The sequence below is a fragment of the Marmota monax genome, unplaced genomic scaffold (assembly GCF_021218885.2).
Source record: "Marmota monax isolate L192 unplaced genomic scaffold, Marmota_monax_Labrador192_F-V1.1 WCK01_AAM20220418_F8-fsc00181, whole genome shotgun sequence".
Classification (NCBI taxonomy): Eukaryota; Metazoa; Chordata; class Mammalia; order Rodentia; family Sciuridae; genus Marmota; species Marmota monax.
The window spans coordinates 1,818,585-1,835,777 of NW_026694276.1; the positions used below are offsets into that span (position 1 = coordinate 1,818,585).

Consider the following 17,193-nt stretch of genomic DNA (forward strand, 5'->3'; position numbering starts at 1 on the left):
AAAGATTATTAATGCAGTCCCCTCCCCCACTTTGATGTTAGATTGCACCGCCTGAGTTCACATAGCTTTTGGCAGAGCTGGAAATAAAATTAAGGCTGACTGATTATTAGCCCAGTATTCTCCTCTGTATCATCCTGCCTCTGAGAAAACACTAAATAATTGAACAGATTTGAAAACTTGTACTTTTTTATGTTTAGCTTTTCATTTCTAAGAATAGTCTCCATGAGAACTGGAACATTTGTGATCTTATTTTTGGCTCATGTTTTATGATCCTAGCTAGCAGGGCCTTATTTAACAGAACTGTACTCTGTTAAGATTCTCTTCCTGCCTGTAAAAGCATTGCCCGTGTTGTATTCCAGACATCTTCTGCACATCACTGTATCCTGTCTCTGTATCACCCAGTTGGAGTTTGGAAGCCCAATCCTGGATTCTCAGTCTTCATGGAATCACCAGTGCCTTCCTTGCCTTTGTATGCTGTTTGATTTGATTCTTATTATTTCCATGAGTGAAGGAGCATAATTCATTTTTACTCCTGAGGAAATGGATTCCCAAGAGAGAAAATGATGTGTGCTGGCTTCCTAACCAGTTAGTTACTGGAGTAGGCTTTATGCTCTTTTTAAGCCTTTCCCCCCAGTTGCTAGGCTCTTTAATCAATTAAATGTCTAGCATGTACAGCCTTAATGTTTAGACTTCTGCATAAAAGAAGACTGTTTATAATAGTATAATCTCCATGTGCGCAGAGCATCCATTATCACTGCCATTTCCCTGTGCCCCAGGTAGGGTCCAACACATTAACATGTGCACAGGCATACTGTCGATCCTTTGTATCTGTGGGTTACATTTACAGATTCAACCAATTTTGAATTGCAAGTACTCAGGAAAAAAAAAATTACATCTATGCCTAGCAGGCATGGACTTTTTTCTTGTCATTATAACCTAAGCAACACAGTGTAATAACTACATACACAGTGCTTACATTGTATTTGGTGTAATCTGAAGATGATTTAAAGTACACAGAAGGGTGTGATAGGTTCTGTGAAACACTGTGCCATTGGATATAAGGAGATAAAGGAACTTGTGGGTTCAGAGAGGCTGCTCCTGAGGGTGAGATAGTGGGGTTTTTTGCAAGTAGCTTTTAACTTGCGACCTGCCATGGGAAAACTGATGCTCCATTGTGCCATTGTAAGTTCTTTCAGTATTTTACTGTTGATCAAGTGTGTAACTGAAGATAGACACAGGTTTCTCATGACTGAGTTTTTTCCCAACTACATTGGCTTTTGGGTCCAACTCACAGTTCTCTAAGCTTATAGTAACAGTAATTTAATTAAGCATCTAGTTTAATTAGGGGTGGAGACAAAGTTATTTTTGTGAAGAATGTTGTGCTTTGTGGCTTTTCTTCATTTCTGGACAGAACCAGGGGTTATCCATCCACCTGATAGCTGAACTGGATATTGTGTTAATTCAGAGTCTAAAGTGTGTGGTGGTTCTGCATTATGATGGCATGCAATAAGTGGGTGGGTGAATCCTGCTATCATTCTCTCTCCAGGTGGATTTACTTCAGAGAGGGAAATACAAACTATCCCCTCCTTTCTAAGATGAGTTCCTAAAAACCTGTTTAACAGTCAGATGGTGACTGCAAATGTCAACCCAGAATTCTCCTATTGGGGGAGCTGTTGCGACCCTGGAAATCACCTTTCAACAAGTAATAAACAAAAGGCTCTGAAAGTGACTCTGAAAAGTGAATCAGAGGATGATGAAGTTAGGATGTGGCATTGAGGAGTCGCCCTCAAATCAAGAAAACTTTTGTTCCTGTGGCCCAGCGTGGCAAGGGCTCTCTGACTTATCCTATAACCTTCTGTTTTCTAATATAAAGAAGAAGAAACTAACTTGGTCTTTTTTTTTCTCACCCTTTCATGTAAACTTTTCCATATGTTTTTAATTAAAATTATCTTTCTTACAGTTTTGTTTTAAAAATTATTCCTGCTAGCTGGGCATGATTGTGCATGCCTATAATCTCAATGGCTTAGGAGGCTGAGGCAGGAGGATCACAAGTTCCAAGCGAGCCACAGCAACTTAGTGAGGCCCTAAGCAACTTAGATACCATCTCAAAATAAAAAATAAAAAGGTCTAGGGATGTGGTTCAAAAGATTTCTGCTAATTGGAGGAGGTGGGCTGAGAGTATTTCGTGCACTGTCCGGAAAACTGTAAAGAAGAATGCATCTCCATAAATTCTCATTAGAGATAGCTGTTGTTAATATTTTGACAAGTATCCCTCCAAATACCTTTTTTTGTTGTTTTTTTTTTTTAGAGAGAGAGAGAGAGAGAGAGGAGAGAGATATTTTTTTTAATATTTATTTTTTAGTTTTCAGCGGACACAACATCTTTGTTTGTATGTGGTGCTGAGGATCGAACCCGGGCCGCACGCATGCCAGGCAAGCGCACTACCGCTTGAGCCACATCCCCAGCCTCTGAAAATACCTTTTTAATCATAGAGATTCATATTATTTTACATGCTATCCTAGAACCTGATTTTTGCTCCATGTTATGTGTCTTTCCATGTTAGTAAACCCCTGGAACATTTTCAGTAGCACCTTGTATACTGGTTTATGACATAACGTTTGACAAATCTTACATTCTTCCCCTATAATATATGGATCTAGTAAAATCTCATGGGTTGTTAGGTGGATAAGTGATAGTGTGTCAGGTCATTGGTACAGAAGATGATAAGGAGAGATGCTCAGTAACTGTTAGCTGCTAAACATCACACATGACATCTTTTTAAAGGTGTGTTATTATCCCCTTAGGATAAATTCCCAAGGGTGGGATTACTGAGTCACATGGCATGAACGTCTTGGTCCTAGTTTGTGACACCAAATAGCTTTCCAGAAAACCTTTGTCAGTTTAGCTACTCCCATCCACCATGCCAGAAGGTGCTCTGGTCTCACATCCTCACCAGACACATTTTATCAATTTTGAAAATCTTTGTCAGTCTGAAAGGTGAAAATGTCATCACATTATTTTTCTTTGATTACGAATGAGATCCTGTGGCTTTTCATATTTTATTGTCCATTTCTGTATCCTTTTATAAGTTGCTTGCTTATGCCTTTGCCTATTTTCAAAGACCTGTCTTTTTTTTTAATTATTGATTTGAAAACTCTTTAGGTATTAACCCTTTGCTGTGTGGCAAATAATTTTTTAAGTTTTTTCCCCCTCTCTGGTATGTTGCTATTTAATTTTTTATAATAATCAAAGAAAATCCTTATATTCTTATATTATGGGTTCTGGTTTTTTAAGATCATTTTTTGTAAAGGTCTTCTTGTTCTAAGATTATTAAAATATTCACTTATAGTACTAGTATTTTTATAATGTAACATAACATTTAACTCTTTGCTCTATCTGAAATGTATTTGAGAGTGGGGTTAAGAAAGAAGTTAGGAATTTGGCTTTTTTCCTCTGCAAATAACCGGTTTTTCCAACACTCCCTCACCACTGTCTGTAAGTGCTAGCTTTGTCATATGCTAAAAGAAATCTTGCTCTTTCCTGGACTCTGATTTGTTCCATTGATCTGTCTTGTCTATTTCCATGCCAGTAACTGTGTCAGGAGATTAATAAATCTTTCTAGAAGCTGCAATAGTTTCATGCTCATGTGCTCCAGAAAGAATCAAGCTGATATTTTACCTAGATGGTCTTAAACTTTTTGGTTTCTGAGCGTCCTACTCTAAAGTATGGTTAAGTAATCTGAATTACCATATTTGCTCTTTGGCCTCTCTGGATACTGGTTTTTGGACTGTTAACCTGAGAAACAGAACATTTACCTAGTTTCCTTTAATTTTGACTTGGCTTTAGATCATACATGTGGCTGACTGACCAAATAGATATGTTCTCAACTCTTCTTACACTCCCCATTTCAGTTATCTTTGTTTTTCCTCTAATTGTTTGGGGGGTGGGGGTAGAAGGACACAATGCCTTTACTTTATTTATTTATTTTTATGTGGTGTTGAGGATCAAGCCCAGGGCCTCATGTGTGTCAGGTGAGCACTCTACCACTGAGTCACAACCCCAGCCCCTCGGTTGTCCTCTTAACATTTTTAATAACAGCGTTTGAAATACAGACATCCACTCTACCTCTGCTTGCTGAACTCCCCTACTCTTATACGGTTTTATTTGGAATAGTATTTTAATACTGTGAAAAGTCACTGGTAATATTGTGTAAGAGGTTTTGAGTTTTCCCCTCCTGGAGAGATTATTCTGCATTTGAATTTTTTCTAACCACAAAGTGTGTACTCTTGCTCATATTTCTTTTGTTCTTCTTACTTTGCCTTGATTAGAACAATTGAACCAGCAGGTTGATTGTGTTCAGCTTAGTGTACTGTTGTAAACTGGCCCTGTCTTGAGTAAGTGATCCTGTGGCCTCATCTCAGCTTTCTTTGGGTCTTTGAAGCAGAAATAGTGCCAAACATGTTTCTTTTTTTCTATTTTTATTTTCCTTCTATTTCAACCTCAACTTTGTTTATCCTGCTCTTGAAATTTTTATTTATTTTAACAACTTTTTACTAGAATCTACTATATACTTAACACTTTGCTAGTTGGCAATATTAATAAAATTTTATTTGTGTTACCCTTTGAAATTTTATAAAATACTTGCCTATATGTTCCTGTTCTACCTGAACAACTACCTTCTACCACCATCTGCTCCCACCTCTGTAAGCTCTGCTTGAGTCTCAGTGTACAGATCTTATTTCTTCATACTCAAATATTTGAATTCCTCTTCTGTATAGTCTACTCCTGGCCAAGGCCTCTAGACACCTTTGTATTTAAGGAATCTTTGGCAGTTTTTAACTATATAGAGTTGATGGTAAGTATGGTGGGAAGGAGAGGAATTAAGTCATCACTGTACGGGTGAACACCCAAGAACACATACTAGCATTTAACAGTGTTTTGACTGGCTCCAAGGGAAAAGAAATAAACCCTATTCAGCCATTATTTACTGACACCATGGTAACTATGGTAAAAGGAAGATTATATACAGATCAATAATGTTGATAGCAGGGATTTGTGAGTACTGTAGACTTTTATGGAGATGTTTGTGGAGCACTTAAAAATGTTTAAGGCCTTGTGCTAAACCTGATGACTATACCACATTATGTGTCTGCCATTAAGAATTCATAGCATAGGGCTGAGAAGGTAGCTCAGTGGTGAACACTTGCCTAGCATGTGCAAGGGCCCGGATTCAATCCCAGCTCCGGGGGGAAAATGCTGGAGAATAATAACCTAGGAAGAGGGGACCACTTTGAGCTGTCATAGTTAGGGACTAGAAAGTTTGTTTTTAAAGAAAGACTGGACTTGAGCTGTCCTTCAGATCTTTTGCACTGGGTAGGCCCTCCATTGTGGCTTCAAAAAGAAACCTCCAACATGCAATTCTGAGGAATAATGGACAAATTCAAAAGAACAGAACTTTTTTTTAATATTTACTTTTTAGTTATAGTTGAACACAATACCTTTATTTTATTTGTTTTTATGTGTTGCTGAGGATTGAACCCAGGGCCTTGCACAGGCTAGGCCAGCATTCTACCACTGAGCCACAATCCCAGCCCCATAACTTTTCTTTTTTGAAACCTGCATTTTTTAAAGATTTCACTGGATGATTGCTCTATCAATCCTTCTGTCTTGGTCTGTTGAGTAGCTGGGAAGATAGGTGCTTAACACCAGGCTCGGCTCTGCATTCTCTGCTGACTTGCATTATTTCTGAGGAAAAGTCCACTGCCCCTTAGCTCCCCTGTATGTGAACATCTTCCAGAGGTTTGGGGTTTTTTTTGGTCTATGGCTAGTTTCACACATTTTAAAATATGATGAGCCTTGTTTATCATGTTGCTGGAGCTTGGGGTTTGTGAGCTTCTTGGGTCTCTGGCTTTATATTTTTCATCAAATTTGGGAAACTTTTGGCTACTATTTCTTCATTTTTTTGGTCCCTGCTACCCCAGTCTCCTACAATTGTGTGTGCATGTGTGCATTAGTTTGAAATTTTTATACAGCTTAATAATACTCTGTTATTTTTTCAGTTTCACTTTGAATAGTTTTCATTGGTATTCTTCAAGTTCCTAATCCATCCTTTAGTGTCTGATCTCCTGCTAATCCTATTCCGTTGTATTTTTCATCTCAGACATTGTAATTCTCATTTCTGCAAGTCCAATGTGGGTCCACTTTCATGTCTTTATTTAACAAACTCAATCTATTCTTTAAATTTTTAACATATGGAGCACAGTTATAACTGTTTTGAAGTTCTTGTCTACTAGTTCTATTATTTGTGTTATTTCTGAGTCAGTTTGATAGATTTTTTTCTGTATTGTGAGTCCTGTTTTATTGTTTCTTGCATACTGAGTGATTTTTTTTAATATTTATTTTTTAGTTGGACAAAGTACCTTTATTTTATTTATATGTGGTGCTGAGGATCAAACCCAGGGCCCCGCACGTGCTAGGCAAGTGCTCTACTGCTAAGCCACAACCCCAGCCCCTGATTTTTTAAATTTAATGTTGGACATTGTGAATTTCATCTTGTTGAGTGCTAGATATTTTAGTATTCTTATAAATATTTTTGAACTTTGTTCTGCAACACAGTTATGTTACTTGGAAGCAGTTTCTTTTTGGTTTTGCTTTTAAACTTTTTAAAGCAGGACCAGAACAGCATTTAGTCTAGAATTAATTTTTCTTTACTTCTAGGGCAAACATTTCTGAGTACTCTACTCAATTCCCTTGAAATATGAGGTTTTTCTAACTGTGCTTGTTGGGAACAGGAATCATTGTGGTCCTTTGTTAGGTCCAGATACTTTTCTCTCTAATCCCGTCAAGGTGATTCTTTCCCAGGCCTCAGGTAGTTTCCTCACATGTATGTGCTTACAGTACTCAGCAGGATCCTTTTTTAGATGATTGGGGAGTCCCCCTGTCTCAGTTTTCTGTCGCTAAAAGTGAATACCATGTGCTGGGTAATTATAAAGACTAGAGATAGAGGTTTATTTAGCTCACAGTTGTCAGCTGGGAAGTCCAAGAGCATGGCACTGGCATCTGGTGAGGGCTTCTTGCTGCATCATAAGGTGGCAGAGGGCATCACACGGCGAGACAGAGCAAGTGTGTGAGCTGGGGTCCCTCTTCTTCTTTTAAAATTACTAATGCCATCATGGAGTTCCATCTTCAGGGTCTAATCTAGGTTCCATACCTACCAAAGGCCCTGTCTCCAAATGTCATATGAATTGGGAGATTAAGTTTCCAACACATATATATTCTTGGAGAACACATTCAACCCATAGCACCCCCTCTGTGATTGTGCAAGGTTCTCTTTCTGTGCAGTTCTCTTCTCTAGTCTTCTATTCTGTGAACTCTGACCTCTTTGGCTTCCCTACGCTAGTTTTATTTCACCACTATAGGGAGACTTCTGCGCTCTGCCTAGATGTCTCTTCCCTGCACTGTGACCTAGAAATTCTCAGCAGATAGTAAGCAGGGGCAGTTCTAGGGTCCTCTTATACTGTTTCCTATCTTCCAGGGATCATTGTCTTCATTGCTTGTTGTTCAGTGTCTTGAAAACTTGTTTCATGTAATTTTGTTGTTGTTGTTGTTGTTGTTTTTTCTTTTTCTTTTATGTGTGTAGAGGGGGTTGCTGGGGATTGAACCCAGGGACACTCTTACATGGAGATTTATCTCCAACCCTTTTTATCATTTTTAAAATTTTGCCACAGGTATAATAAGTTGCTAAGACTGGCTTTGAACTCACAGTCTTCCTACCTCAGCCTCCCACATAGCTGGGATTAAAGGTATGCACCACTGCACCTGGCTTCTGTTCTCTGTGTTCTCCTTGTTTCATGTAGGAGGGTAAATTTGATCCCTGCTGCTCCATCTTGGCCAGAAGCAAAATTTCTCCCAGAACAGAGCATTTAAATTTTATACTCATTTCTGTCATGAGGAAATTAAGCGGGTCTGGTTATAGTTTTTCACTTCATCTTCCTTTTCAGGACTTCCCAAATAGTTCTTTTAAAAAATGGATTCAATATTTTTTGAGTGCCTGTGGGACATGATGCTGTATGTTATTGCAAAAATGTATAGGCTCAATCCCTGAACCAGATGAGCTTCAGGTCTAGTGAGGGTCAGATAGGGTTCTTGTTGCTATAATTAAAATAAAGTTTTTGAAAGATATAAAATGATGTTGGAATGTAGAGAGACAAATGCACATTGTGTTAAAGATGATAAACAACTCGGGATCAGAACGGATGGACTTTTGCTGACGCTTGTGAATTCTGTCTCCTAACCATGAGAATGTTGTCCACCCTTTCCTGGATACCTGTTCCTTCTCCTATCCAATAGGGAGGATTGACTCTGTACTCGTGATCCCCGAACTCTTGTGGATATATCTTCTTCCCACATAACCTTTTTTCCATTTGAGCTTTGGTCATACTGTTCTGATTTCATTTTCTCTTTTACTTTCAGAAGTATAGTGTGTTAGAGATTGAAATATAACAAGCCAGCTATATTTACTCTAGGTAGATAAATCTTTTAAAAATGAGTTCGTACATTTTCAAAAGCAAATGTTAATTGGTTAATGGAGGGGATGGTACAGAAGGTCAAGGGTAGCAGAAAACCACAATTGCAATTAATAAGTCTGTTCTACATATCTAGAGGGACTCTTTGGGTGATGAATGAGATCAATTATCATCTCAGTTGTTAAGGTGAGGCAGATGATTGCTAGTGACATCCAGTAATGCTTGTTGTATGACTGATCAGTTGGAAAATTTGGGTAATGTAAAATTTGGGTAATGTCAGGTCTGAGGAGCATTACTTCAAAAGTAAGAGGTGCAGGCCTTCATTGACTCAAGACAGATTATATTGTAGACTGGTCAAGACAACCAAGAGCTCAAGAACCATGGATGATGGAATTTTTTATTCATCCTAGCTAGTTTTACGACCAGAACCTTCTGTGGAAAAATAACCCATGTTTACATAACTGCTAGAACATGTGGTCTGTCTAGAGCTTGTGGTAGCTCTGGATATTTTCTGCTTTTCCCCAAGAAACTCATTGATGTAATTTCAGACACTGTCTCCTTGCTCAAGAGAACATGCGGTCTTGCTTTGTGTAAAATATCTTACAAAACACACTGCTGTGTCAGTGTGTAAGCTTTGGTTCCAAGAGTCTCTAGCAACCCTACTTCTTAGATGCTTGGCAAGCCTACATGTATGAATAGCCCTTCTGTCCTATAGAGACTATGAGAAGCTCTGCCTGAGCATTTGAGAGTTAACCAGTATTTATTCAGCAAACCCTATGAGAGACACTAGTGGTGCTACTTGCAAAAATTGTGTAAGAGGGTCTTTTGACCTCAAAGGCACTTCCTACTTGGAGGGGAATAGCTTAGGTGAACTGAGGAGGACCACAAGAGAAAATCAGAAGATAAGCAAAACAGTTCATGTTTTGAGTTCTGTCTTTTCACACTTCTTTGTTGGGATTGGTGGTTTGGGTGACCAAGTAGCTGGTATCCCACCATTTATAGACATGTTCTATTTTGAGATTGAGTTTGTGGTTTGGGAAGGATATAGTATAATCATTTTCTACAAATGCTTATTGAGTGTGCAGAGTATCCCTATGATAGACATAGAGAGTACCAAGAAATATAAAGTTACATGCTATGCTTGTAATGAGCTTCTCATGTTTGGGAAGGCAGGACATATTTAAGATTTAAGATCCTGAGACATAAGTCTTAATAAAAAAGCATAATTACCAACATTTAATAGAAATGTATACTAAATTATTAATAGGAACAGGGCTTGGGAAGGGGCCTTCACTTTTTGATATATACACTATACTATATATAGTATATAATTTCTGTTTGGTGGACATTTTTATCAAGTGAAGCTACTATCTCATTGGAATTTTATTTTTTTATAAGTTAAAAAAAGGATATAGACTAGAAGACCATACGTACTATGTTAACCTGAAATCTCTCTGTGTGGTAGGATTATGAACAATGCTTCATTTGTTATATACCTCCTTATAATTGTCTGTTTTCTATAAATTTTATATATATATATATATATATATATATATATATATAATTTTATACATTGGGAAAAAACTCAAAAGCACCTCAGTGATGATTACAAGTATTTTAATGAATGCACCATATTTTGGACAATACACTATCTCTTTTTTGCCTCCTGTCTCCTACCACAGCTCTAGTAAAGTTTATTATTATTATTATTTTATTAATATTACTATTGACTAAAAACAAGGCCATTTGCTTTTACCTCTTGTTATTTTGGTGTTAGACTGGAAGCAAAAGGAATGCAGCTACTAACTATTCAGTTATACTGTGAAGATGGCCTAGAAAAATTTAAATTATGTTGATTGGGTTATAATTATGTCTGTCAATGTGGGCTCTATCTCTTGTTTTAAAGCATCCTAAGAATACTTTACCATATCTTTATATTTAGTTCTGGTGGAAAAAGCAATTAGATTATCCCATCTCCCCATCTGGTGCAGTGAAGAAAACTCATCTGCTTGGCTTACTTTGTGTGAGAGAGAATTTAAATTTCCAAGCTATTTGTGATTCAGGTTAAATAATTAAATCCCATCTCTCCCAAATTTTGTTCTGGAAATCCATGTCTCCTTATAATTATGAACTTAATTACTCTGAACAGTGGTAAAGTTCTGAATTATTTAAGGAAGTCAAAAATTGAAGGGGAGAGGATGACATTTCTAAAGGAATTTCATTTCTTTTTCCCCTTATAGCATGTGTTTGATGATCTCAGGGGCTCAGTATCCTTGTCCTGGGTTGGAGATAGCAGTGGGGTAAGTAACATTTTGATTCTATTTCAGTCTGGCAAAAAGATATAGACTGTGGGACTTAAATGCTAAGTATCATTACTTTCTGAAAGTGCAGAGCACAGGCTCAGAGCAGATGTTCACAGGACAGACTTTCAGAAAGCTGTAGTTGTTTTGGTTTTGCTTTAGAACTGGAACCATCTTAAGACTACCTTCTTCCATAGTAGGAAGGTAGATTTTGGTGGCTCCTTACCATCAAGATGCAAGAAGAAGAAAGGGGAAAGACAATGCTGTGTGCTAAGAAAGGAAGCCCCTGTGTAGAAAGAGAAAAGGGAACATTACATACTGTGGCATTTTTCCCTCCAAACTGCATTTTTCATGTGTCCTTTCCCATAGTTATATTGAAGGACTGTGGCACCTGTGGGTCATGGTTGTTTAACTCCATGCATTCTCCCTGTGCCAACAAAGGAGGCACTGCCAGGACTGGAGGGATGGAGGACAATCAGTCAACACTTTCTCCCTCCTGGTGTGCAGCTGGTCTCCCATGAGGAAGGTACACTGAAGGTCCATGTCACATGCCTCCTGTTGTTCCAGTAATGCATGTATCATAACTTGGAGGCACATGATAGCTATATCAGAAGCCTAAAGAAATAAAATTTTGGTTTTGGAAAGCAAATTGAAGCTTAATTATTTTTTAAGCTTCCAGTAGAATTTCCTTAAACTTGTCTCAGTTTCTTCTAAAAATTGTTAGACCCTAATTTCCATGATTTATCCATTTATCTAAGATATGTGGTATCTCCAAGTTTTCTTATTATATCACTTTTTGAGACTCCTTAGACTCCTGTACTGATCTGTCCAGAATCTCTTTTTTATGCATATTTTTTATAGAAAAATATTTTTGTATAAAAAGAATTTGTGGAGAACTAATAGGAAGAACAGAAGAGACTTATATATACATAGTGCAGTTGCCTGACAGCACCCATGGTATTCTTGCCTCCATAAAAAAAAAAAAAAGAGATGGTTCTTGCCATGTTTTATGATAATTTGGATACAAAGTAGTTAAATCCTTCCTTTGTGGTAATGTATATTTGAGTAGCTCTGCCTTACTGCTTCAAGGGTAGGCCAGGAGGATCATCCCAAAGAAATGAGTGTAGGACTTCTCCAGGCATTGTAAGTCCTAGCAACTTGGTACTTCTTGGTTCTTGGACATGTTGGAATGTAGGCTGCTACACAATAGGACTTTCAGCAGCCTATCAGGTGTGGTTTAATCCCGTCACATATCAGCATATAATTGGGATATCTCTCTCATTGATGAAATGCTTTTGTTTCTCTCCAGGTTATTCTAGTCTTGACTACCTTCCATGTACCACTGGTAATTATTACTTCTGAACAGTCCAAGCTATATCGAAGGTGAGATGACCAACATACATTAGGGGCATTTGACTAAGTAATACATTGGGAGTGCAAGTTCCCCATTCTGGACACTGTGGAATCTAATGTTGATTTAGGTCTTCTTGCCATCTTGATTTTTCACCAGACTGTTCACACTCAGCACACTTTTTATTGTCAACTTAGCAACCTAAGGAAATATGAAAAGGGTGCCAAGGAGATTAGGTCACCTGAGGGGCAGAACAACAAAGGAAGATGAAGAGCCTATAGGAGTGTGTGTGAATGTTAATTTACATATTTGTTAATTTACTTATTTGCAGGAGGTAGTATGGATTTTTATACATCTACTTATTATGAACAATGATTTTTATATTCCTGAAATGAAAATTTTCATTGCACCTTCTAAACAATATGGAATATTTTAAGGCCTAGACAGATTGTTCCTATAGTAGATGGAGATTGTCAGGTGGCTGTTTCTACATAAGAAGGTGCTTTAGAGTTCACACCAGTAATGACAGTGGGAACGCGTGTTCTGTTAACATTCACATCAGAGTTGTCTCATCCAAGGTACAGAATGGTTAAATAATAGGTTCTTTCCTCAACGGTAAGACTAAATACCAGAGTTAACTCCCCAAATCACCAATTATCTTCTCATTTATGTCAATTTCATTCCCTTCCAACGCCTTCCCCTAGGGACCTAAAGAAATCGTGACATCCCAGCAGATGATGCTGAAACTACCCCAGGGTCAGAGTGTCTTCCAGGAATCATGTTTATTTCTAAGGGTTCTTTATTTTACTATTGGTCTTCTGGTGGGAGGGAACCCATGTTGAAGCTCTGAAGTAAACCAACCTCCTCTCTCCAGTAAGTGTGATCCTTGCCTGCTGTTCCTGGGTCTGGAGCCAGAGCTCTTTTCCCTTCAGCATAGTAATATCGGCTTAAAATAGGCAGATAGACCTTTCGACCAAGAAGGAGCTGCCATCTTGAATTACTCTAAGCTCTGTGAAGGCAAGGTTCTGGACCACTTCCAGGTTCTCCAGCATCTACCAAATGACTGACATGTCAGCTGGCAATAAGTGTTAATGAATAAAAGCCTTGGATTCTCTATAATCTTTAGACTAATAGTATATTTTTATTTGTTTGATATAGAATTGACAACATATGGAATCCTAGTTCTAGAAAAGTCTATAATAGGTGACTTTGTTTATTCATTTAGAATAGTAGTTCTATCATTTCAGACAGATGAAAAGTCTCCTGTTTGGGAAGGGAAAAAATGCATATGTGTAACTTTAGTAACTCTTTCTAGTATTTAAGAATCCTTGCTGTTATGAAATTTCTCATGTTATGGCTTTCCTTGCCAACTTTCATTATAAAAGCAATATAATCATAATATAGTATTTGGAAATTCTAACATCAAGAAAGAAATACACTCAATAGCTGAGTATAATCTTAGTTTATTTACAGCTTATTATCTTGATTTTCTCCTTTAATGTTGCATCATTTGGCTATCTAGTATTGGGAAGCAACCTGGAAGTTGCCAAGTTTCATTGGCAAGCAGGCCTGGGATTAAATCCCAGCATTGTCATTTACAAGCAGAGTGAACTTGGGCAAGTCATTTTAACCTCCTCAGTCTTTTCTGTCCTCTGTAAAAGGAGGACAGTAATAATACTCACCTCAGTGTTGTGAGGAGTGCTCTGCAGTGCCTGGCATGGAATAAGAACTTGGTGCTATTTGCTGCTGCATGGCCAACGGCCATGGATGGCATGTAGCCAAAGTGCACTGGCACTGCTGTACCAATTGTTAAAACAAACTGAAAGCCTTCCATGCCAGTTGGTAAAAAGTGATTGCCTGTCCCCAAATACCTCCACAGCGTCTACATATGCACACCTCTGCCCCTAGCCCCTGCCACTGTGCAGATGTTACTAATACCTGGCCTTATGAGCTGCACCCATTCCATTATTCAATGCCCATACAGTCCCCTCTGCTAGTAAGCCCTCAGTTTTTTAGATGCACATAAAAATCATTATTCCATTGGACAGTTATAGCTAGTTCTTTCACTGAAACTAATGTTACTGTGATTAATATTATACATATTTGTGATACTCATTGCTAGTTCAATTTTTTAGTAGCAAATGAAAGCCTCCTCTCTGATTGATGGTTACGTGATTTGATTTGATTTTTTTAAACTCCTCCCTCTCCAGTTGAATTATCTTCCATACCTAATGCTTTAGCCAGGTTTTTGCTCTCCTTCTCAATTCTTTTTCTCTACATTGTTCTTTGATCATTTGGCTGGAATTGAACCTAATAGTTTTCCTAAGGCAGACCCATGGGAGTGAAAGCGTTTTCATGAGTTTTTCCCCCCATCCTTTTGCTTTTCAATATTGTGCCCACCTTAAGACAACCAAAACCAAAATAAGAACCAGTCTTACTGTGTTACTGCTTAAATACCCACCCCCATCTGACTCAGCCGTTTTTCATCATCACGTCTGTTCTTATGAGAACCCCTTTGCTAACATATAATTTACTAAAGAGCAGCTCTGTTTGTTTCTGACTCAGTATGATGTTACCAGGGTTGTTTTACTTCACGTTGCACAGAGTACCGTTGTTGTTTTAACCAGTCACTTTGAATGTTAATTCTCTCTACCTTACTTACCAGTAAGTGAAAGCTGATTCCTACCTGCTTCCAGAGTTTAGGTGGAAACTATAAATATGCCTTGTTGCCTCTCCAACTGGGCTGGCCTGGCTGGAAGTGAGTCACATTGTTGGACACACTAGCCAAGGGGTCCCTCTTGCTTCAGAAATAGAGAAAGGAGCCAGGTATGATGGCACATGCCTGTAATCCCAGCAGTTGAGGAGGCTGAGGCAGAAGGATCACAAGTTCAAAGTCAGCCTCAGCAATTTAGCAAGGCCCTGTCTCAGAAGGCCTGGAGACGTGGCTCAGTGGTTAAGCACCCCTGTGTTCAATCCCTGGTACCGGGGCGGGGCGGGGGGGGGGGGGAAGAAACGAAAAAAAGGAGGGGACAGTTTAATTAAAATGAGTTATGAGTTCTGAATATGCTGTTGTTGCCAAATTACAGAAAGTAAAAAATAAAGGCCACCAGATCCACTCCAAAGACTCTTCTGTGTTTCACAGCATTCTTAACTGCCTTATTTATTAGGTTACCTTTGTCTACTAAATCTTATATGGTCAAAGGTTTATTAGGAATGCAAATAAAAGACAGCTAGTCATATGCCACCTGCTGCAGGTAGTAAGGCAGAAGGTCTTGCAATAATAGAAGAAAGTTTTCTCTTACCTGTGCAATTAGAGGGACTATACTTCTCTTTAGGTTTTGAAAAAGAATTGTTGAAGGATTTGGGAGCTAATAAAGTCCCAAGGGCATTAATGGTTAGGTAAAATTGAGAGAATATATTAATACCTTCAGTTGAAATCATGTTTAAATTGTATAAATTTTTGATTCTCTGTTAATGAATATTAGTTTGTATAATAGCTTGTTAAGTACCTTTGTCTCTCACTTGCAAATATGAAGTTAAAAAATAAACTAGTCATAATTCAGATGATAATTTTTTTTTCAACCAGAAGATATCCTGCGTCTTTTTGCTTTGTGGCCTTGAGTCTAACTCCTCAGTGTATGAGCTCTGCTTAGCCATGAAAACATATGCATTGTTCTGCATCAAAATTCTGTACCTAATTAGCACAAAACTACTGGATTAATTTATTTCTGGTTTTTATTTTCTCTTGAAAGTTACTTAAATTTTGGAAATTAATCTGGAAATCTCTAAGAGATTTCATATCAAAGTTTATTCTACGGTCAATGTAAGTTTTTCAGGAAGTTGCTTCAGATTAAAAAAAAAGAAAAAGAAAAAAAGACAACAGGTATACAACAGGCAGAGAGTTGCTAATGCAGTTAGCCATCTTCTTTAAGCCATCTTGTGTGCAGACTTTTTTTTCTTTTTTTTTTTTTTTTGAGGTGCTGGGGATTGAACCTGGGGCCTCACACATGCTAAACAAATAGGCAAGTGCTCTGTTACTGAGCTGCATCCCCAGCCCAACATGCAACCTTTTTAATGATATTCTCAGGTCAGTTTCACTGCAGTAGATTATTAACAATGACTGTATATATTAGTACAGGTAAAGATAAATTCCATTTTCAAGATGTATTTTACTGCTTGTTTTAAAAGAAAAACTTTACTTAAATGGATGATGATGGCAGTTCACCTTTAATACAACTTAGTTTTATACTGAGAGTTATCTTGTCAGTCGAAGCAAAATAAGAAACCCAGATTCATATTCCTTCTGATTAAAAGTTTTTATTTGTAATGTTCTGCTTATTTTTTCCACTTATATTTTCAGAATTTCTACAGAAAATATGAATTTTTCCAGGAATGATAAGACACAATAAAATATTTAAAATACAAGGTAGCATCAAACAGAAAACAAAGTGACTGAAAGTAGTGGGCTTTAAGGTTAGTGTGGGTTCAAATTTTGCCATTGTAACCTGGCAGCTATTTCAGGTCTAGGATTCCTTTGGCGCATTTTAATAAGCTACATTCTCCCTGTTGATCTTTAACTGGAAGTTTCAATTCAGTTGGTACTTGTAATTTGTGATAGTTATTATGTTCTATAAAGTTGCCACAAACACTGAATTAGTGAATACTGAACCATTGCTTCTAGGGGAAATAAAGGGTTAGTTTTCTGCGAATCTCTGGTTACAACATTTGTCAACTGATCAATACATAACCTTGTTTTATGTGTGTTTCTGTCTACAGATACTTTATTTAGTATGTATTGTTGCTTAATTAAAATTGAGTTCATGGCCAAAGGCATAATAACCCTTGCTCAGATGAAGCTTGTTTAACTCATGTATTTTCACCATGGGGCATATCAAAGTCTTTTTGCTTAGAAACAGTAAACAGCATATCACCACTACATGTGGAGGCCATTTTAAACAGAAAAATCATTAGCAAAAAATACAGAAATGCAAAAATATGGCACTGAATGGACCATGAA

At 37.7% G+C, this 17,193-nt stretch overlaps 1 protein-coding gene across 2 annotated transcripts in view; it reads left to right on the top strand.

Moving 5' to 3' along the window:
- Positions 1 to 17,193, top strand: part of Sort1 (sortilin 1) — a 67,794-nt gene that overhangs the window by 13,530 nt on the left and 37,071 nt on the right. For both annotated transcript variants that reach the window (XM_046467154.2, XM_046467155.2), the window contains exons 2-3: positions 10,766 to 10,825; positions 12,135 to 12,208. In XM_046467154.2, the coding sequence (XP_046323110.1) occupies positions 10,766 to 10,825; positions 12,135 to 12,208 (134 nt within the window). The remainder of the gene's footprint in view (positions 1 to 10,765; positions 10,826 to 12,134; positions 12,209 to 17,193) is intronic.